We start from the raw sequence: 22684 nt of genomic DNA, 5'->3' as shown, positions 1-22684 counted from the left end.
AGTGGGAAGGGGTCGGAAGCAAGGAATTAACTTTCTCTTTCAGCACAGAAAATGTCCCTTTGCTAGGGCTATAATTCACAGACACCACGCTCAGAGCTTATGGCACAAGCAGATCTCCAGCTCTTCCCACACACCTATCCCCACCCCCTGCACTTGCTAACCAGAAAGCCTTCTAAATGTTACCTAGTAGCAAGAATTAAGCAGTTATGTTTTGCAGATCCTGTTCCTTAGCTTGCTCTTTCATTTCCTCCTATTCAACATTATCACATTACGCTCCCTCTTCTTATGTGCTTTTCCTCTCCACAAAGCTCTTTAAACAGCTGCAAAGGGGGAGGGACCACTATGCTCATGAAACTCCACTTTGCCGAATGCTCCTGCCAGGTCCTACTGCCTGTCTCTTTCCAGGGATTCAATACCTCCAAGGTTCAGGTTTGCTTTTACATCTCTGCCTTGTGCAACCCTGGCAGCAGAGCCTCTTGCCAGCTGTCTTTAGCAAGGAACGGTAACTACTTCTTGTCACTGCCATGAGGAAGACCTGCACCCTCCTCCTCTTTGTAGTGGTCTCCTTCTGTGCGAGCGGTAAGTGAGCTTTCCTTTCACATACAGTCTGCAAACAGCGGCAGCTTTCGGGGTGAGGGGAGAGGAGGGTGGTATCAGCTCTCTGACATTTGTAACTGTCATCACAGGAGGCTGCAGACTTCAGGATGTATGAAATGGATTATTTTGTTGTTTCTGGCTTGTTTGGTATCACCAAATCCACTGTGATGCATAGGAACAGACAGTAAGTCGGACATAAAATGACAAACAGTAGGAGATGACAGTGGCAATCACTAAAAGAAGCTCCTTTAGATGCTTCCAGGGCCGCCTGTGATGGGAAAAGCAGGGACTGTGACAAGAGCTAAAAATCAAAGATGGACAACAGGGCGCAAACCATAAATGAGAAGGCTCTCCCCCTCCCACAATAACTGACTAAAGTTCTAGGAACTGTGTATTTTGCAAAGTTCTTGCTTCCTAATTGTCTAATTAGTAATATGTAACAGTATTGAAAGGAAATTGTAATATGTAAATATATGCTAAATATATATATATACACACACATCACGAACATTTTCTTTAGCTTAGCAGGATTTTTTGTATATGTTTTAGCCAACATGCACAGCCTGGCAGCAGCATTAAACAGTGCATTTACCAAGGCAGGCTCTTCCCAGGGAGAGCCTCCACTGAAGTGTACAGAGTGGAAGTGGCAGGAAGTGAACTGGGGCAGAATCACAGCTTTCCCATATTTATTTATTCATCCTACTCTTGCTTCTTTAATTACTGAAAAACAACCCTGGAAAACATCTGCTTTATAACAACCAAAGAGTCAGGGCCTACTTTTGATTTTTAGATTACATGTTTGGAAATCCATTGGTAATTCCTTTTTATTTGCACCAATTGTCATGTGGAAAATTAAACTATGTTTAAAATATAGTAAATTCAGTACTACTTTCACCAGAACAAGCCTTCCACACCAGTGTGTCTTGTTCTAGGAGGCTATATAAATCATTTTACTCAAGAGTATTCTGAGACTTAACTTCCCCAAGTAATTTCAGGGAAGATGAGAGAACTGTCTTATTGCTGCACCCTATTTGCTTTACCCTCATTACTCACGGGAACTTGGTATGGCACCGTTGTCCACATAAGAAATGCTCAGAAATGACAACACATGGCATAATATATTATTTCTAAATGTGACTCAACATATATTAAAACAAATGAAGTCAGGGAAATGGGAGAAAGATGCCTTATGTTAACTCTTGCAATTGCAGTTAACTCTTGCAGTGCAGTTGCCTGTCTTTGTCAATATTTCTCCTTATTCTGTTCTGCGGAAATCACTCCAACATATCTGCCATCACACTCTGAAAACAAACAGCATAACACAGAATGATGACTTGCATCATTTTGTATTTTCAAAATATATCATGTAAGAGGGATTTTTTGCACAGGTGACTGAATCAGGTCTGTGTTTTCGCTTTTTCTAGCGTGAAATAGGAAGGATCCTGAAGCATGCTTTTTTTTAATGGTTATACCCCAACAGAGAAAAACTTACTGCAGAAACACGCACTGCAAGGATGCAATTTGCTCTCCTTGTTACGGAGCAGATGTGAAGCGTGTCCAGTGAAGCACAGACAATTCACCTAGCTCAGGATCCGCCTCTCTGTGTTTTTTCTATTACACTTTCCTTATGCAAAAATACTCCACCCCCATTTGGAACTGCTTCATCAGTCTTGTTAAAATCACTTCTAAAAGCACTTGTCTGCCCTCTGAAACACTTCTGGTGATTACTGCTATCTAGAAAAAACAGTTTTGCCAGGGAAAGTAGCATGTTTCCATTTCTTCCAACTCCTGGGGGAAAAGAAGAGTTTTCATATGCATTGTCACTACCATTCTGAAACACATATAAGGACAAATTTGAATGCCTGGTAATTTTGTTTTCATTAGGTGCCATCTGGTTAATATGTGCACTGGAAATGGGAAGTGGATTCTGAGAATGATGCCCTGGGTTTGCCACGTTATCCGTGGGCAGCTGGGGCCAGCACCGGCCTGGCGCGGGGCTGCTGCCATCTCGTGGTGCTGGAAACTGCGCCCGAGTGAGGCCAGAGCAGCCTCGGGTCCTCACTTCAGATGATTAAAAGTTATTTAAAGTTTGGGACGGCATTTCTTAAAGGGACGCATTATTTGAAAAATCATTTAAGAATTAAGAATTCACAAGAACTCACATATTCAACAAGAATTCACTCCGCTAGCGGCATTCTAACATCACCATGTGAATCAAGTCAAATGACAATTTATTTCTATCTGGCTTTGAATTATTGCAGGCTGCTTCTGTCCCCTACACACACAACAGAGGGAACGTCTGTTCAAATGAAATCAATAAAACACCTTAAACAGAGATCCCATCCTTAGCAGTCATGGAGCTTTTTGTCCCTCCTTACAAACACCCAACAATTCAATCCTTGTGTGCAGCCACATTTTATTCACAGAACCAAATTCATCTTAGTTGCAATAGCCAAGACAAAATAAAGCTCAGAGCTTAGCAAGGATCAGCGCAGCTCCAGCTTGATAAGCATTTGATTAGGTAGGCTTTGGCTGAGAACGAAATGTCCTATTAAACTATCACATGGTGCTGAGGCTTCTACAACTCCCAGGAGGTGCCAGACAAGTGTGAATCAAACCCAACCCAAACAAAGCAGGCAGATTCGTCCAAATTCGTTTTTCCAGGGGGCTTGGGACAGACTTGAGAAGTCGGTTCTGGGCTACAGCGATACAGTTACACGTGACAGACTTGGGCCACCCATGCTGTGCTGCACACCGGTCTTCAAAGGAATAAAGCAAGTCTGGTGCTTATCTCAACCTGTCTCCAGAGCTTGAGTAAAATCTGTTCCTCGATGTGAAAAATCTCTTAGATCATTTTTCTTTTATGCCTCTCTTACTGCCTCAGAAACAAGAAGTTCTTATATTTTTTCTTAAGATGAGTGGAATTCAGAAGTACTAAGCCTCAGGAGAGGCTTGTTCCCCCTGGCAACTTCCTGCCCAGTTGGGTGAGAAGTGGCCACCTCCCAGAAACACACACAGGCTTTGGATGCCTACATGATCCCGGCCTGTTGCTGTCTGCCTTCCTCGGCAGCTCACGCTGCAACATAAGAAACACATCAAATTCACGTACGACAAAATTAAAATACTGGTGGGGCCAATGGGCAACTGCAGTTCTGCTGGCAGGAAGAAAACAGGACTTTAGCTAAATGTTATTGAGCACTTGTGGACAGATTCTGTTTCTATCCTTAAATTTATTAAGGCCGTCACCTGAGAAGAACTTACTGCTTTACATTGTGTAACACAGTCAATACTATCTGCAAATTCCAGGCGAATGGCTTTAAAAAGCATGAGCAGATGCAGCCATCTCTGGAGCTGTGCCACGAGCCATTCTGCTCCGAGGAGAGTGCTCAGGGTTGTCTGACCATCCGAGACCTGTGGATACTCCACCCTGCAGCCTCTGAAATCCAACTTTGGCCGTCTAAGACTCATAATATCTGCGCAAGTCCATAATTCAAGCTTTGCTTCCCATATCAGAAGGCCGCCTTTTACATGAGTGCCTCAGGTTTTCAAATAGCATGATTCTGAAACAGAAATACCTCTGGCTATCAAAGAGCTCCCAATCATTATAAAAGTCTGCAGCTCGTACCCTGGCTTTTCTCTACACAGATCAGAGCCTCCCTTTGTCTCCTATGGCAATAAAGAGAGAAGTCACAGCCAGACTCTCTGACTTTGGATTTTTGAAATTTTCTCCTTTTGTTATTAAAAGGGTGGTTTTCTTCCAGTTTCTATTTCTGAACATACTGCCAAAAGTATCTATCAACTTGAGTTTTACATTTTACTGTGAAAAAAGAAAACAAATGGCTCTGATTTATCTGCCTGATTTATAATCTATGAGAGACAGTCAGCTTCAGTAGAAGAGGTATCAGTGCTAGGGACTTACCTTTCTGCTCACACAAACCAACAGACTTTAGAAAACCCAAAGCCCTAATTATTTCAAGATGCCCCAATGCTCAGGAATACTGTGTTCCCCATGTCGTGTCACTTGGTCCCCCTTCTGCAGTCCTGTTATGTGATGTTTTACAGGAAGCACCGCAGCAGATGCTGAAGAAAAGCTAATGAACCACCTACTGAGTCCTGACAGGTACAATAAGTTAATTCGTCCAGCTGTCAACTCGTCCCAGTTGGTATCTATAGAACTGCAGGTTTCCCTGGCACAGCTCATCAGTGTGGTAAGCTCAAATAAGGCTGTTCCTTTTAATTCGTTACTACCTGCACAGAAGTCTAACTGAAAGTCACACTGATATTACTATGCCCCTATTATTTTCTACCTTACATAAAAACATTTAGTAGGCAGGGCCCATACATGTGGGTTTTTTTGGTTTTACAACAGGGAGATGTATTTATGTCTAAGCAATAAAAGAGTGTGGTAGATCTTCACTCAATAAAATTGCACTGATTAAAAAACCCTCCTTCTACATCCCTCATGCTGCAAATAGAAGAAAAGCTAGTTGTGGCTGGAACAGCTCAACATGGTTATTACATCAATCCCCATGCAAGCTGCGCCTCATACTCAATAACATTGACTTCAGTGGGTCCAAAAGACCTTTTCACTCATGAATTCAGCATGTGTTATATAGGTCCTCCAAGGCAAAAATATGCACCTTGATGCCAAGGGAGATTTTAGCATTAACTGCACTGTGAACAGGATGCACGACACAAGCAGGAAGAACATCCTGAGTCTGGGCTTGTGACTCTGCTGCTCACTCCCTGGATTTTCCTACGGGCCAGTGAGCAAAGTTTAAGAGCTGTATATAATTTTTATTCTGAAACTCAACAGGAAAAGTGAAAGCCACTGATGGAAGCTAAGGGCAGCTGTACAAGCTGATGTGCTTTTGCACACACATGTAGGCTGAGATAGAAAGCAGGGACTATGCTGTACATGGGACAATTCTAGGCCAAGTGCTCCCTGTCTCCTGGAGGAGGGAGCCTGCAAAGAGGCTCCTGGCCCCACGCAATGCAGGCACCAACATGTGTCCTCCCTGGCTGCCAGGGCTGGGCAGAGGTTGGGCACCTTGGCCCTGCAGGCCCCAAGGATCAGCAGCCTCATCAGAGCAGCCACATGTGCAAGGGCCCAGTCCCTATCCTGCTACATTCACACCTTCTAGAGAAAAAAACCAGCATCTTACAGACAGTATCAAGCATCTCCAGCATCACAGAATTAACTTTTTTCCCCCCTGTAGAAATCCTCCTGACTCTCTGATCTATTTCAGCCCTTAGTGAAACCCCAGCCTTATAAAGCCAACAGAGAAATATTTGTCTTGAAACACATTAAACAGAACTATTTTGTGCAGCCGGAAATATCCTTGAGAGCCAACTGAAAACATATACTACCACAATAAAAGCAAACATTTTAGAGGACAACTTTTCTTTCTCTCCTGCAGAATGAACGGGAGCAGATCATGACTACGAACGTGTGGCTGAACCAGGTGAGCAAGCCCAGGAGGCTCCTGCCACGCGCAATCACCACCGCTCTCCCTGCGCTGCAGCGTGGGCGCTGGTCAGGATATTCCCATCACCACGGTCCCATTTCTCTCCTAGGAGTGGATTGATTACCGCTTGGCCTGGAAGCCCTCTGACTACGAAGGGATAAATAAGCTGAGGATACCTGCAAAACACATCTGGCTGCCAGACATTGTACTTTACAATAAGTAAGTAAAACTTCTGTAGTTCAAACAGACAGCGAGCAAAAACTAACCATGCAACAGGAAACAAGCAGTCCCGCCAGAGAACCAGTCAGGTGGGTCTGGTATCTTCCAGAACTGAACTTTGAAAGTTTTGCCACTATATCTGAGTGAGAGGAACTGGATGCAAAGACAATTTGACAAAAACCAGGGCTCTACTTAGAGAGAGTCAAGTCTCTAGTTAGAGAGCCTGTTACTAAGCTCACAGGTACCAGAGCTCCATGAGCTAATGCTCATTTTCAAACCAGATTACAGTCTGTTTTCATAAAGCATTGAAAATCCATTACACAAATGCAAAATAAATCTGCCAGCATCAAACCTTGGTGCTTCAGAGTACAGAGAGACAGAAAGGCTGGGAGCTCAGTGCTTCTTTCAGACAAACAGCTTGGGCCAAGAGTTTGTATCTTGTTATCCACTCTTTGGCAAAATCTTAAAGGGGATGACACCAAGTTTTGGGAAAAACGTAGAATAATTTAAAAAAATCAAATATTAAAATATACTACTCATGAGATTTTAAAAAACAGTGAATTCTTGAAAACATGATGATTTGGGAACACGTACAGATGGGAAACATAAGAAGTTTATATATAGCTGAGTTAAGTCTTTGGAATCCTTCCACTAGAAATCAGATTTAGGAAATACTTAAATACTAAAAACTATTGTATTAGTCACAAAATAATTCAGCCAGTGGATTAGGATGTACTTTGCCTTGGCAAATCCTGTTCTGCTAAATTGTGCCCCTCCCTGGCTTCCTTCTTGCTTACTGCCCAAACGGTCTCACTTAGTGGGTTACAAGAAGGGGAAGGAACAGTTTAAAAAGGCTTCTTGAAAACAAACAGAGAAGCTTTAAGCCTCACTATAATCGATTTTTACATTACTACAAAGCAGAAGATCATTTTGTGGAAACACCCACCCTGTGCCTTTCTCCTGTTGACACTTTCCCAGGCAGAGCTCAAGGCCACACTAAGGGTAGCACCAGCTTCAGCCCTACGCACAACTGTGAACAGCACATGTGGAAGGCACCGAGATGGCCAAGCAACCTGGTCCCATGGCACAGCCTGCTTAAAAATACATAAGAACACCCAACCTTACACTGAAAAAGCTCTGCTTTTCAAGATGCCTTCTCAGCAAATATGCACTTCATTAAGCTCGTTATTAACTGCTAAGGAGCAAATTTTCCAACGGCCTACAGGGGTGCTACTTAATCAGTCTGCTGAACTTTATTTGCTTACACTTACAGTGTGTTGGCTCTGGTATTTCTGCAGATAACACACTGGGTTTTTCTGGGCATTTCTTTATGTATGTATCTGTTCATCAGAAAGAAACCCAGTGGGATGTAAGAGGTCCAGACTCACTTCTGCAGTATAACATAGTGGCTAAGTGACTTACTATTAAAACAATGTTTGTCCAGAAACCCTGGACAAGAATTGACTACAGATCAGTGATGATCTCCCTGAATTCAATGACCCAGCCTCGCCTAGGAGACTCTCCTGGTGGAAGTTCACCATTCGGAGCAGACACAAACCCAAGACTGTGGGCACTAAGAACCCTGTGGCTTGTCTGTTCTGTAACGAGCAACCATTAACCAGAGTGATGCAACAAATTATAATTCATGTAATTACATTTCCTCTGCCTACAGTCTCCCTCCATTTCTAACACTGCTCATCCTTATTTCCTCCTGCAAGCCGTTTAGGAGTGTTAACATGTGCTGTTAGCACTGATTGTGTTCCAGACCAATGGTACCTGCAACTCAGTGCTACAGGATCTCATTTCTCTTAGCCTCCGGACAGAGTTAGTTATTTTAAGCATTTATATAATACGTTGAGTTCTTTGCATCAAACCTACATGTATGCTTATTAATTAAATCATTCTATAAATTATTATATTTTTTATAAATAAATATTTTATATATTATATTTATAAATATATTTATATTTGATATAATAATTTATATTTCATAAATGTATATTGGACAAAATGTTAACTCTCTGACTAGGAGAAATGCATATACCACTCTCCCTATTAGATTAAACCTGCCAAAATGGTAGATCTCAAAACTGAAATCTTAGTAAAATTTAATTATAGCAACAGCTGAGGCCTAGAGGACCAGATCTCAGATCCCTTCTGCATTGAACCATTCTTTGCCCCTTTACATGTGCTGATCTTTTCTCCTTTTTCTCATTTCTCTAGCGCGGACGGCACATACGAAGTTTCCCTCTACACAAATGCGATCGTACAGAACAACGGGAGCATTCGCTGGTTGCCCCCTGCCATCTACAAGAGCGCCTGCAAGATCGAGGTTAAGCATTTTCCATTTGATCAGCAAAACTGCACGCTGAAGTTCCGCTCTTGGACATACGATCACACAGAAATTGATATGGTGCTTAAAACTTCCATGGCAAGCATGGATGATTTCACACCGAGCGGAGAGTGGGACATTGTAGCACTCCCAGGAAGGAGGACTGTGAACCCCCTGGACCCCAATTATGTCGATGTGACATACGACTTCATTATTAAAAGGAAACCTCTTTTTTATACCATCAATCTTATCATTCCCTGCGTGCTAATTACATCCTTAGCCATCCTGGTGTTCTACTTGCCTTCAGACTGTGGTGAAAAGATGACCTTATGCATATCTGTGCTGCTTGCCTTGACCGTGTTCTTGCTGCTGATCTCCAAAATCGTCCCTCCAACATCTCTAGATGTTCCCCTGATTGGGAAGTACCTCATGTTCACAATGGTACTAGTGACATTTTCGATAGTTACCAGTGTCTGCGTCCTCAACGTCCACCACAGATCCCCAAGCACTCACACTATGCCGCCCTGGGTAAAGCTCGTGTTCCTCGAGAGACTCCCAGCCTACCTGTTCATGAAGCGCCCGGAAATCGCTTCCCCGCAGCAGAGGCTGGGCCACCGCAGGAAGGCGAGATCGGAGAATCTCTGCGTGGACCCGGCAGAGCTGTACAAGAACTCCACCTACTTCATGAATACAGCCTCCACCAAAAAATACGATATGAAAATCACAGAGACTCTTGACAATGTCAGTAGCCATCAAGATTTTAGGTTAAGATCAACCACAAAATTTTCTCCTGAAGTCCAAGAAGCAATTAATGGAGTCAGTTTTATAGCAGAACACATGAGAAGTGATGACAACGACCAAAGTGTAAGTAAAAGGAGAAATCATCCTAGTCTTCCCAAAAGCCATCCCCTGTCTTTCCCTGTGCTCTTCTTAATAAAGGAGATCTGAGCTTCTCAGCCATCTCAATGCTTTTAGAGAGATTTCAGGCATAATTTGTAAGAGGACATAGGTTTTGTCATTAAAAGAACTTAGTGAATAAGAGTTCGGTAATACCAATACTGTCCTGAAAACCAAGAAAGAGAGACTGTCAGTTGCCCAGTAAGCAGAGAAACCCCCTTGAAAAAGCCATGTTGCTACACTTAAGTAGTGCTTGGGAAGGAAAGAAATTAATATTCAGTTTCAACTCAGGCAATATGTTATTAAGAATATTTTTTCCCCCACTGTCTTCAATGAGACTGTAACACACCCTGTGCCCAGGCCATGTTACCAGTAAATGATCTCCATGCAGCTCAAGCATTCATTTACCTAATTAGGCATAGAAGGAAGATTTAGTAAAATGGGTAAGAAGTCCTCTGCAAACACTCTTTCTGGGCTAAGATCCTTGCTTTTAATTGAGGAACAGATGCTGCTTATCACAATTTCCCACAGCAAACAGTGGGTAGCATCAAACTCCTAATGCGAGTAGAGCTGAGACTTCTTCCATGGGAGGTACAGCAGACACTATTGGACACGAAAAGTCCTGGAATCATTTGAGCAGTGCTGTTGCTGTTCTGTTCGCATGCGCTACTAGCTGCACACTAACACTGATATAAACACCCAGTGGACAGTGCTTGGAAAAAGTCAGAAAATTCAGAGTTTTCTTTAGGCAAACATCGGTGTTCCTGAAAGAACATCCTCACATGTACACGCATCCTCTCTGTGACCCTGCTCAGGCCCAGATCCCAGCCAGATCTGAGGGTCTCTACTCCTGCCGTGCTCTCCCTCCTCAGCCAAGCAGACCAAGCAACTCAAAGTCCACCTTCAGATCTGGCAGGAGTCCCTTGAGGAACCTGCTACCGAGTCATTCATATTTTCCATTAACTGAAATTATTGCCAATATAAAGAAGATCAGCTATTAACATTAGATATGAGCCTGCACATATCAAAACTGACCAGAAGCAAATTCATAGCAGAAAAAAGAAGTTTTTCAATAGCACTTGAAACTGTTGCAAGAATGTGTTGCATACTAAAGAATCTGTGAAGAATCCATTTGAGATTAAGAGCAATTTTCAAGGGAATTTTATACATTAAGCATAAAATGAATGCTTTTTACACAAGGCCCTCTGATGCTACATATTACTGTTTTCTAGACACATAATTTTAATCCCTGCTTTTCCTTCATTATCACGGTCTGATAACACTGTTCAAGTACCTCCACTATAGTCTCATTACAGGAGGCCCCTGTAATTCCCATTAGCAGCAGTGAGAATTACAAGTGTGCAGTGAATAAAAGATATGCAATGGTCTGATAGGAGATAAATGAGAAGCACTGTAAAGTCTCTGAGGTGAATATGTCCCATGTGTAACCAGAACCAGTCAGAGATGAAAATATAACCATTCCTGAGAGGCAAATGAGCAGATTAGAATATTTCCCTTTTATAGTAATAGGCTTATAGTCACTTTAACTTGCAAATGAAATCTAAGGCTGGCCCTACAACTTCTGCAGACAACATATGCAAGAGAAAAAGGAATATTAGTAAAAGCAAGAGTATTAATATGCACTAAAACTCTTGATTAAGAACGCAGATAAGCAAAGAACCCTGAAGCCAACTTTGTTTAACAGCACTAAATATTGTCCATGGAGATTAATAGCATACGCAAACTAAAATTCAGGTAAGAATTCACTTATTTCTATTATACTGCACATCTTGCTAGACCAGAACAAGACCATGCTCAGTACCTGAGATATCAAAGAAATGCTTACATTATTTATCTTCACTGCGCAAAACAAATGTGGAAAAAAATCCTCCCTGAGCTCTCCAGTCAGTTTGTTCCCTGGTCCTTGAGATTTGCTTCCTTTTAATTGCATATAGAAAGACTCAGTGTCAGCAGGACTAAGGGGGATGAATAAAACAAATTGCTAATATCTTTAATTGGCTTTTTCTTCCAGGTCATTGAAGATTGGAAGTATGTTGCCATGGTAGTGGACAGGCTGTTTCTCTGGATATTCGTCTTTGTTTGTGTCCTGGGGACAGTTGGATTGTTCCTGCAGCCACTTTTTCAAAACCACGCGGCTACCATGAACCCTTAGTTGGCATTTAAAAATCGGCAATGCTTACGTAGATGCTGGGCCTCATTCTGCTCTCAGTTCCCCCCCGGTAAACCGGGAGAGGTGTCAACAGAATTGCTCTTGCATCACATTTACAGTAGGGGAATGGAAAACGGAATTTGACCTGCTAGATCATTGTGATAGAAAAAAATCCAGAAAACAGAGTTTTTTTTTCCAGTGACTTCATTATTTCTGGTGATATGTTGGCCCTTTTTTCAATCATTTGAAGCCCAAACATTGCAGAGGAAAGCTTTTACTGTACAATGTACCAGCTTGGCTCAGGATTATTATTAGGATTATTAAAATGATATTTTATATACATTGCCTCAGGAAGGACATTTTCTTTCCTCAGAATGCTGTAGTTTCCATACTGCAGATCTCATATTACAAGAAGCTATTGCCAAGACAATTATTTCCTTCAAATGCCTCCAAACTACTTATATCTGTTTTTTAAAGTGTTACAGGTGGAATCATTACTATTTAAGTGCTTTGAATGTGATATTTAAGATGGAACCAAAAATCAGAGCCACACTTTTGAAGTGCCACTATCGGATTTCTCATGTTGCCAACTCTGCTAGCAGATCGATCAACAGAGACCAAATTAAGATGTGATTAACAAAAATTTATATAAGCTGTTCAGTGATGAAATATAAATAAAACGTGAAAATCTCCTATATACAGATTTAGTCCTGAAATGTTCCTGCAACTTTTACTGTTCTTCTAAGTGGGGTTCACATACACTTTCACAAATTTAAAACTAGCTGTATAGGAAAGCATCCAGCAGAGAAGTCACGTGTAAAAAGCAATAGCTGAAAAAATGGGAATAAGACACTTGCGAACCAACAGACCTTCATGTTTTGCATTTGAATTTGCATTTGAGGTGTTAATTGCATGAAACATCTCTAGCAAAGGCCTGGTCAGAGCCCAAGACTTCTGCTGGGGAACAAACCCATCAGCCTTGGCCCATGTAGCTTTTTGCTTGCAAAAGGAAAATTGGGCTAAATTCAGGCTAAAACAACATCAGCTCTTCATTGGGGTGCTGTCAGGACACAGCAATTCTACCACCATTAAGAGGCAATTCGCCTGCGGATGGGGGAACCTCAGCACCCACCGTCCCCTGGGAGGATTAGCAGACGTCCAAGCTGAGGGTCTCCAATGAGCCAAGGCTGAGGTCGCCCCTGGCTTCGCCTGCCCGGCACCTCTAGCTGGGTCACCGTTCCAGGCAGCTGCAGATACCACATAGGTTTAGACCTGCCAAAGCAGCTGCCCTGAAAGCTTTTCAGCTACCCCAGCTCCCTACTTCCAGGGCCAGCCTCCTGTGACAGCTACTGCCCTTCCCTCAAACCACTTTCTCCCTGCTCCTCCCCACGGCCTCAATGCAACTGGATGGAGATTTCCTATATTCCTGTCTTGTGGTGGGTCTTATCTTTACGAGCAGCACTGCCTGATAACACTCACTCCGTCCCTGCTGCCTTCGGCTGGATTATCCTCGGCACGATGAGGGTTTCAGATAGAACCTGGCAGCTCAGCCAGCCGTGGAGCGCAGGCAAATGGAGGCCTCAGCCTGCACCAGCACAGGCAGGGCTTTTAAAGGCTCTTCCCTGGCCTCAGGGAGATCCCTGCAGAACTAGGGATGCTCAGCCAGGATAAGGGGCTCTAGCGTTTTCAATACATCTTACTCATTTTTTTAATCATGAGTGAAGCAATATGCTTTTCCCTAGTTACGCTCTCAGAAATCATCAACACATTTTTTAAAAACTTTCAGAAATAATTCAGCCCGGGGCAAACTGGCACAGAAAAGCTCACCCAGATTGTTAAGGTTTGGCAAAATTCGGAACCCCTAAAAAGTGGTTTCAAAATGGGAATTGCTACCTTTGCCTAATGCTCACCACCTTCACCAGCTCTACCTGCAGAATCCATAAAATTGTTCTCAGTTTAGCTTCTCAAAGAATAGCAGGATTTTGCTTTGAGTTCGTGGCAATATTTCAAAAACAGGAGTTTTCTAACAAAACAGAAACAGACCAAAAATGCCATCTTGCACAGTGACTCTTGTGAGTATTGTAGGGTTCCAGAAAAAGCAAACAAAATAATCTTCGACACTTCCACTTTTCAAAGTTTTGATAGCAATGCTCTGCATTAAAAAAAGTTATTCAAAATGTATTTTCTAACAAACCTGTTTCAACGAAAGGGTGCAGCCAGCCTGCACTTCTAGGGGGGGGGATGTCTCTGGGATGGCTCCAGGCCCCTTTCCCACCTGCACAAAACTCCTTCAGCCAGGACCAGTCCTGCTTTCACTCAACCACACAGCACAACCAGCACCACCACATACACATGGCACCTGGTAATATCGTTTGTGACTCTTTTGCCCTCCTGCAGCTAGAAGAGCCAGCAGGGCTGGCTTTTTATAGGGGGAATATCAATATCCTATAGGAAGGTGGGAAAATATTCCCTTCCTCATGCCCTGAGCTGGTTCTAAGATCTGATCTGCAGAAATAACCTTAGAGTGACACAGCTATTAAAAGGAAAGACTAGGCAGTTTGATACTGCAGATATCCATGGGTGGATGAGCTTCCCCATGCTCATACACATTTTTCCCCTGTGTAGTTCTGCAGCGCAGTCATGCTGACATGTTCCTATCATATCGCCCTCCCAAGCCACAAAAACAAACCTACCACAAACCTGTGAACAATATCAGAAAGAATCACTTGTATATGCAAAGTATATACAAAAATTTCAGCAACCAGGCAAATTAAGCTGAAATACCTGAAAGATACAACAGCTTTTCACTACCTCTGAAAATCAACCACTTCCCACCTCTTCAGCTTCAAGCTCTGAATTTTGAGGAACCTGATTCCAATCTGATCTTTAAAGCAGCTGTAGCTCATTTCTGCCTATGATTAAAAACAAACATCTTAATGATAAGGCAGCTTATTTAGGGAAACCAAGAAGGCAGAAGGGAAAAAAAAAAATCCCTACTCTCTATGCCTTAGAAAGGCAGGAAAATTTGTCCCTAAAAGGGTTAAGCTACAAAACCAAATGACTGAGTTCTCTGGAAAAAAATAAATAAAATCAAATGGACAGTAAAGCCTATTTCCTCTGAGGTAATACAATTACAGAAATTATCAAAAGAACATGTGTCTGGGGATGGGCTGAGTGATGCTCTGAGAGATGGAGTAAACAGGATGAACAAGCTCTGTGCCAAGATCACGGAGCCCTCCTGCGGCTCCTTGTCCCAGTGTTCCCGCTAGCCACGGCGCTGGGCTGCCCCCTCACCACCTCCCAAACAGGGTGCAATCCCCTGTCCGTCCCTCTCCCCGCACGGCCGGCCAGCCCAGATGTGTGCAGCAGGTGACACACACATCCTTGAGGAAGCTGCTGCGCACGGCACGAGCCAGCCGCTTTGTAAACCGTGATTATATGAGTGCAAAGGAAGCTAATGAAACACCTGTGGAAGGCTAGCATGGGATGAGCCCACGCAGTAAGTGAGAGAAGGGCAACCTCTTACCACCCAATTTCAGTTACTTGTTTCTACACAAGGTACAATTCCGGAAAAATATGAGAAGAAAACATGTCATTTTTCCCACTTCCTTCACTGCTGCTACATCCTCTCTCGAGATTTTTGATTATAAAAATTATTTGACAAACAAAACAAAACCCAAGCCTATTTTTTTTACCTTCAGAATTAAAATCCACAGCAGTGGAAAAAGATGAAATCTGTTCAATCCGCAATGAGAATTTAAAGATTTACTGGAGCTCTTCCAGACTAGATCACTGTGTGAGAAGAGTCCTCACCAGAGCTTCAAATGTAACACAAAGACTTCCCCAACTCCTTTCCCACAAACACAGGGATTTTAAGGAATTAGGCTGACATTCAGCACTCTCTCACTCCTTCCCAAACTTGCTCATGCCAGCCCTGAAAGCAGGAAAGGTCCAAAAACAGTTATTCCCAAGAATATTATTCTCTAGTTATTCTCTAGGCCAAACTCCTGGCTCTGGTTGGATCCTGCCGGCTGCGTAAACATCTCTGGGCTCAGATCCTGGAAGCATTTTTGAGTGTGTTTGGGGTTACTCTGGGGAGTAATAACAGCTTTTATATACAGTGAAGAACCAGGCTGCAGACGAGCACCTGGCACACATGCTTGCAAGGATGAGATGCTGTTAGAAAACAAACAAACAAAAAAAACCCTGCAACATTAACTGTGCGTAATTGAACATTCAGGTCTCCTGGTCTCATTCACTGCTACATCAGGTGTCCCTAATGTCAATATCCATTTCAGCACAATTCAATTATAAGATTTTCATGAACTAAACCTGACCTAGTAGCTTGGCGTAAACTTCTCATCAGAAGGATCCTGTAAAGATCAGCTGCTGACTGGAAAAATCTTTAGCATTGTCAGACTGGTGGGTTCATTTACGCACCAGCTGATGGACTGCGCTCCTCTTGCTACATGACTGCCCCTCACCGTAGGGTAATAACCTCTCCTTTGCCTACCATTTATTTCCTGTTCCCAGCACCGTGTTTATGACAACCTGGACACTGGAAAGGGGGCAGCAGAGCAAAGCTAACGGGAGCTCGCTGTGCAGAGCTGTGCTCGGGTCCTCCTGACTGCAGCTTCCAAGCACTTCTTCCTTGGGAGGCGCGGAGCGCTCATGCTTCCCTGCTCCTCAGCCCTGCAGCTCAGCTTGCTGCCAGCAGCCGCTTCCACCGCCCGGCAGCAGCTCGCAACAGCATGGAGAGCTCACGCGCTCTCCTCCTAACTGCCACCCTTTGCCTTCTCCTGCAAGGTGAGTGAGCCTTAATTTGCTTTTTCTTTGTTGATGAGGAGGGAAGTAGAGAGGTGAACAGAGACTGTGCAATTTACTTTCAGTGTTGAAGCTTACTCCAGGCTAACGATCCCTAGGACAGCTTTTCCTGTTAGGCTTTTTTTCATTCCTCCTTGTGAAGGAGTAACAAGTTAAGTAGCCCTGATGGAGATGCCAAACAGAACCACAAAGCCATTTTAACAGAAAGCTCCCTGCATGTAAAGGTTTAGCCTTACATGCTGTAGAGTACGGAAAGACCAAAAGGAAGAGACGGTACTAAATAGCTCTAACCGTGTGCTGCTCACGCTGTGAACACTGCACCTTGTCGCTGCATGTACAGGGAAAACTGAACCATTTAAATATAAGACCCACTAACACACGTATTGTCTAGATACAGTCGATGCCAGATTTAATTACTGTGCTGTGGACATGTAAAAAGGCTGACAGTTTGGAAGGGGCTATAATAAAGGGCTGTCTTAAAATTATTTACCTGAAAGATTAAGGAACATTTATTCCAGAAATCTTGATCTGATACACCTAATATATGAAATGTCAATAAAAACTTAAGAGGGCAAGAGTAGCTGTTAAAAAGCTATTTCCTCAAAAGCGTGAAAGAAGGGTGTGCATTTTTAAAATAGACAAGTTAGTTTGAGTGACTTCACTAACCTGAAGATAAAATTGTTATCCGAGCGTTTTTTAGCTAAATAGTTTGACGTGGGAGGACCCTCTTGTCTGAGGAACATCGGAAAGTAACATCTGCTTTGGGAAACAGCAGATCAGCCACATGCACTTTGCTTCTTTTCTCTTTTCCTATCAAAAAACAACAAAATTGAGGAAAAATAAATGTGTGTCCTTGCAATTATCTGCAGTTGTATATCTGTGTTTCAAAGGAATCATAGGGTTTGCTCAACAGACTTCAGTTCCATGCATTTGCCATATTCACATACAGTGCTATCCATAAAGGCAAAACCGGGTATTTTTTCCAGTTAAAATGCTGGAGGATATTTTATCCAGGAGAGATTTCAAGACAAAGTGCCCTAGAAGGACAAGACCATGGGCTTGGGGAGTAAAAAAGTAAAAACTCACCCCCCGCCCCCGTGCTTTAAAACAATTTCAGTTTGCAGCTTTTTCAACAGCTATGAGGCACCACAGGCAGCAGCAGCACCAGCACCAAAAAGGACAGTAGGGAGATACTGTGGGTAGAAATTATTTAGAAGAATAAACGGGCTCTTAGCAGGCCTTCTCTTCGGATACATTTTTGAATGCAACAGCTCAACAATTTTAAGCACTGTTACCACAGTTTGGCAGACGGGCTGTTACCATCACTCCAGCAAGGCCCCCTCAACGCAGGCTGCAGAGCCGAGGCGCCATTTTGTGGCGAACCCGCTGTGCCCAGCGGCCATTCCCCTTCCCTGGGGAATGAAGCCCTGCTCACATCATCTCCTCTCGCTGTCAGGCTGCAGGGGCTCGGAGGCCGAGCACCGGCTCTACCAGGCCCTGTTCGAGAACTACAACCAGTTTGTGCGGCCGGTGAGGAATGTCTCAGAGCCCGTCATCATCCAGTTTGAGGTGTCCATGTCGCAGCTGGTGAAAGTGGTAGGTCCCGGGCACGGGGGTGGGGGCGGCTGCAGTGACCCCCCTGGCCAGCCCAACGCCTCCCTCTTTTGCAGGACGAAGTGAACCAGATCATGGAAACCAACCTGTGGCTGAAGCACGTGAGTAGCCCTGGCCCTGTCCTCACAGGGACCCTCGAGCGAGCAGCAACACTAGCTCTGGCCGCTGCAGCCGTTGGGGGCCTTCCCGCCCTCTGCTGAGGCGAGCGGCTGCTGCCCCGGGCTAATGGCAATGGCGGAAGAGGGGGCTGCTTTTCCCGCCTGACAGGTACTGCTGCATTCAAACACCAAAGCCAGCTGGTGAAAGAACAGAAAGGAGTCAAAAAAAGAAAAAAAAAAAAAAAAGCCAACAACTTTTTTAATGCTCTTACCCAATTGCATTCCTATTTCTGCTGCCCCCATGTTGCATCTCCTTTCCTCTTTCACCTTTGGTTTCCTGCATAAAAACTCCCCAGGCGGGCACTCGCACGCGCAGCCAGGCCCTGCCCAGACTGGGGGGACCCCTCTCCCTGGTGTCCATAACCCACACACTTTTGCTAAGGAATCACGCGGGCAGCGCAGTGCCCCAACTCAGACCACCCCGTGCAGCGGCTTGGCGCGAGCCTTGCGCCCGTGCCTGCAGCCTCGCGCTTCTCACACACTTAGATCTGGAATGACTACAAGCTTCGGTGGAACCCGGGCGACTATGGAGGTGCTGAATTCATCCGCGTGCCCTCAGGCCAGATCTGGAAGCCAGACATCGTTCTGTATAACAAGTAAGGCTCTGGGTGCTTATTACCGCAGGAAGAAGGAAGGTGATATTGGTGTTTTTCAAGCTCCCTGGGAGGCAGCAGGAAGCTCCTTTATGCCAAAGCGTTCGTCTGCAATTCAGAACTGCTAATTCTAAGGTTTTTTTAAAGCAGTTAAACTCACAATTTGACACCTATGCAACAGCAGCACTGGCTTACAAAAGCTCAGATATGATGTACTTTGGGCGTTTGTTTCCAAGGCTGTGAAATGCCAAAGCATTACTAACTGGATCTGTTACATGTGGAAACCACTCTCAAATTATTCTAAAGGAAAATATTTCTCTTTGCATCATCTATGGTAAATTCATGCAAGTGTTCAATTAAGCTTATCTATGCAAATTTATGACCGCTACTGACTCAATCCTGTACATGCAATTCAGCTGCATGCTAACATGTAATTGCTTACTTTCAAAAACAGATTAAGAAGTTTATAAATATGATCTCATTATATGAAGCTAAAAGGAACAATTGCCTTTTGATTTTTTTTCCCTTTCTTCTGCTTTACAGTGCTGTTGGCGACTTCCAGGTTGATGACAAGACAAAGGCCCTATTGAAATACACAGGTGACGTGACCTGGATACCTCCGGCTATATTTAAAAGCTCATGTAAAATAGATGTAACCTACTTCCCTTTTGACTATCAGAACTGCACCATGAAGTTTGGTTCCTGGTCTTATGATAAAGCCAAAATCGACTTAGTTTTAATTGGCTCTACGATGAACCTCAAAGATTACTGGGAGAGCGGAGAATGGGCTATCATTAAAGCTCCTGGGTATAAACATGACATCAAATACAACTGTTGTGAGGAGATATATCCAGACATCACATACTCACTCTACATTAGGCGTTTACCTTTATTTTACACAATCAACATGATTATTCCATGTCTGCTGATTTCTTTTCTGACTGTCTTAGTATTCTATTTGCCTTCAGACTGTGGTGAGAAGGTGACACTCTGCATATCAGTCCTTTTATCTTTAACAGTGTTCCTTCTTGTTATCACAGAAACCATACCTTCTACTTCTCTGGTAATTCCCCTTATTGGGGAATACCTCCTTTTCACCATGATATTTGTAACTCTGTCTATTGTCATTACGGTGTTTGTACTTAACGTGCACTACAGAACACCCAAGACGCACACCATGCCCGTGTGGGTGAGAACCATCTTCCTGAACTTACTTCCCAGGATCATGTTTATGACAAGACCTGCCAGCGAGGAAGAGAATAATCAGAAGCCAAAGCCGTTTTACACCACTGAGTTTTCAAACTTGAACTGCTTCAACAGTTCGGAAACCAAATGCAAAGACAGCTTTGTGTGTCAAGACACAGCATGCAGCTGTTGTCAGTATCAGCGGATGAAGTTCTCAGATTTCAGCGGCAATCTCACAAGAAGTTCAAGCTCTGAATCTGTAGATCCTCTGCTTTCATTTTCAGTTCTCTCACCAGAAATGAGAGATGCTATTGAAAGTGTTAAATACATTGCAGAAAATATGAAAATGCAGAATGAAGCGAAAGAGGTAAGAATATATTTTACCATTACTCAGACTGCAGATACCATTTACCATTTCACGTAGAACTGTTTTGTAAGAGCAGATTCCCTTAGAAAAACATGGACAGCATAGACCGTTGTTTTATGTAAGCAAATTACATAAACTGCATTACAAATTAACTAAGCTTAATAAATTTGGGAGAGCAGCTCTGTTGCTTTACCCCTTTCCTTATTGAAAAAGGATACACAGGGAAATGTGTCACAGTAGCGCTGCTAGGGAAGCAGAGCTGAGTAGCCTCCTGCAAGATTTGTAGTTAGGATTCCAAATTACAACTCAGTAGTAGAATCTGCCAACCCAATGGCATTTAGAAAGTTACATCCTCCCTCTCACACTTCCCCAGCAGTAAAGAAGGCAAGAATTTATGTCTTTCACAGAGCCCATGCCAAGTCCCAGTTATTAATATAGACTTTTTTTGTTCGCTTTACCTCAGAGAACAAGTTCCAAACTAAAATCTTCAAAGTTTCAAAAACAAGTGAAAAAAAATCAGCATACCTGGGGAAAAGTGAAGTCAAAATTGAACTCACAGAATAACTAAAGTTGTCATCAACCATTGTTTCTACTAACATGCAACATCTATAGTACTTCAGTGTCACTCTTCCTAAAACATCCCCTAAAAAAAACAAATAAAAACAAAAAAAAATGTTCTTGGATATTTGTTTCATTTACACAGGGAAGATAAAATTAATCTCCTTATGTCATGGACAAGAAGGTTGTTAAATTGCTGTACCATTTCAAACATCAACATACCAAATTATCATATTTCAATTAACTTCTGTATTCTCATGTACTGCTCAAGGAACAGTAGAAGTCTATTTCAATTTCAATACCTCAGAATGTAGTCAGGTTTGTCCAGAATATCTTTTAACTTCCAGAAGAGAGATGTATTGAGGTCCAATCTCTTGGTGAGCAATTTAATTTTACTTCAAGAGCTACTTTTGACTTTTCAAATAGCATATTCAAATAAAGCTCCTTCAAGGTGAATTGATTTGTCTACCAAAACACTAGTATTTAAAACTGTGTGTGTATCTACATTCACTCTTTGAAATAATCTTACAGCAAGTTATTGATCTGGTAAACATGCCTACTTTTATTTGATCTGCTTATTTTTCAGATTCAGGATGACTGGAAATATGTCGCCATGGTAATCGATCGCATTTTTCTATGGGTTTTCATCCTCGTATGTATTCTAGGAACCGCAGGATTGTTTTTACAACCTTTAATGGTTGGAGATGAAATGTGAAAAGACCAAAAAAAAATCAAAATGTTACATTATAAAACCAAACCAAGCTTTTGCTAGCCTGACCTTTTTTTGCCTGTATCTGATGTTTTTTTAATGCATTTCATTAGAAGAATAAGGATCTTTCTTAGTCTCAACTTTGCTTGACCAAGAAGGCTTTATTAAAAATGTTAAAAAGTGTATTTGGAATTGTAACAGCCAATCCCGAGGTAATATGCTTTAGGCTTGCCAGCTACATTTCACAATAAAGGGAAGAGATGTAGTAAATACATTAAAGTGTATAGGAATGGTTTAAGAAGGGTTTGATAAAGAAACTGTTACACGACTAGTCTCAAGGCTGAGACAAGTTCAATACTTGGGCTACCAGATTTGTTTCCAGGAGTCTGGCGCTGAGTCTTTTCACACTGCAACACACTCATCTGGGGAGAGGTTCATAATTAGTTTAATGAATGTTCCCACAAGAATGAAGCAATTCAGGAAGCTCAACTGTTAGAATGGAGAACATTGCCACCTGCTGTATAAACAATGATCCAAATCATGGGGAAAAAAAAAAAAAAAAAAGCCTGGGCAGGATTATTTGCAAAAGGAAAATGAATACATGAATAATAGATGATGATGGTAAAGCAGCCAGAATATAAACATTTATACATTCTCATATTTTCACTAAATAATCTATTAAAGCTTATAAGCTTATTTAAGCTTCATCAGGTTATTTAGACCAAATAATGTTTTAAACGGTATAGAAATAAAACATAGCAACATACATTCAAGGCGTATGCAAAGGATGAAAATATTGTAGGATTGTTTGAATATGGAAGCATCCTGCTACATGAAAGTGCTTTCCTATATGGGAAGGCAGATGGATACAAAGCATTCCTGTAAAGTAGGCTAAAAAAATGCTTCATAGGCATACCTTTCTTTCTTTAAGTCAGTGACTACAGATCATTTCAGTGCATGAATAAAGAGTGCAACAAAATACTGCAATGAGGA

General features: G+C 42.6%; 2 protein-coding genes across 2 annotated transcripts; both read left to right on the top strand.

The window, feature by feature from the left end:
- Positions 1 to 357: 357 nt before the first annotated feature.
- Positions 358 to 11848, top strand: CHRNB4 (cholinergic receptor nicotinic beta 4 subunit). The gene is made up of 6 exons (XM_088519826.1): positions 358 to 579; positions 4660 to 4805; positions 6018 to 6062; positions 6175 to 6284; positions 8508 to 9480; positions 11546 to 11848. Exons 1-6 carry the CDS (start codon positions 525 to 527, stop codon positions 11684 to 11686), a joined length of 1470 nt encoding a protein of 489 aa, XP_088375952.1. The 5' UTR covers positions 358 to 524; the 3' UTR covers positions 11687 to 11848.
- Positions 11849 to 16414: 4566 nt separating this feature from the next.
- CHRNA3 (cholinergic receptor nicotinic alpha 3 subunit) lies at positions 16415 to 21749 on the top strand. The gene is made up of 6 exons (XM_010211053.2): positions 16415 to 16489; positions 17964 to 18103; positions 18178 to 18222; positions 18766 to 18875; positions 19416 to 20424; positions 21569 to 21749. Exons 1-6 carry the CDS (start codon positions 16435 to 16437, stop codon positions 21695 to 21697), a joined length of 1488 nt encoding a protein of 495 aa, XP_010209355.2. The 5' UTR covers positions 16415 to 16434; the 3' UTR covers positions 21698 to 21749.
- The last annotated feature ends 935 nt before the right edge of the window (positions 21750 to 22684 follow it).

Source organism: Tinamus guttatus, unplaced genomic scaffold (genome assembly GCF_059628265.1).
Source record: "Tinamus guttatus ecotype Peru unplaced genomic scaffold, ASM5962826v1 Tinamus_guttatus_pri_ptg000004l, whole genome shotgun sequence".
NCBI classification, from domain to species: domain Eukaryota; kingdom Metazoa; phylum Chordata; class Aves; order Tinamiformes; family Tinamidae; genus Tinamus; species Tinamus guttatus.
This window is presented reverse-complemented; position numbering and strand designations above follow the sequence as displayed.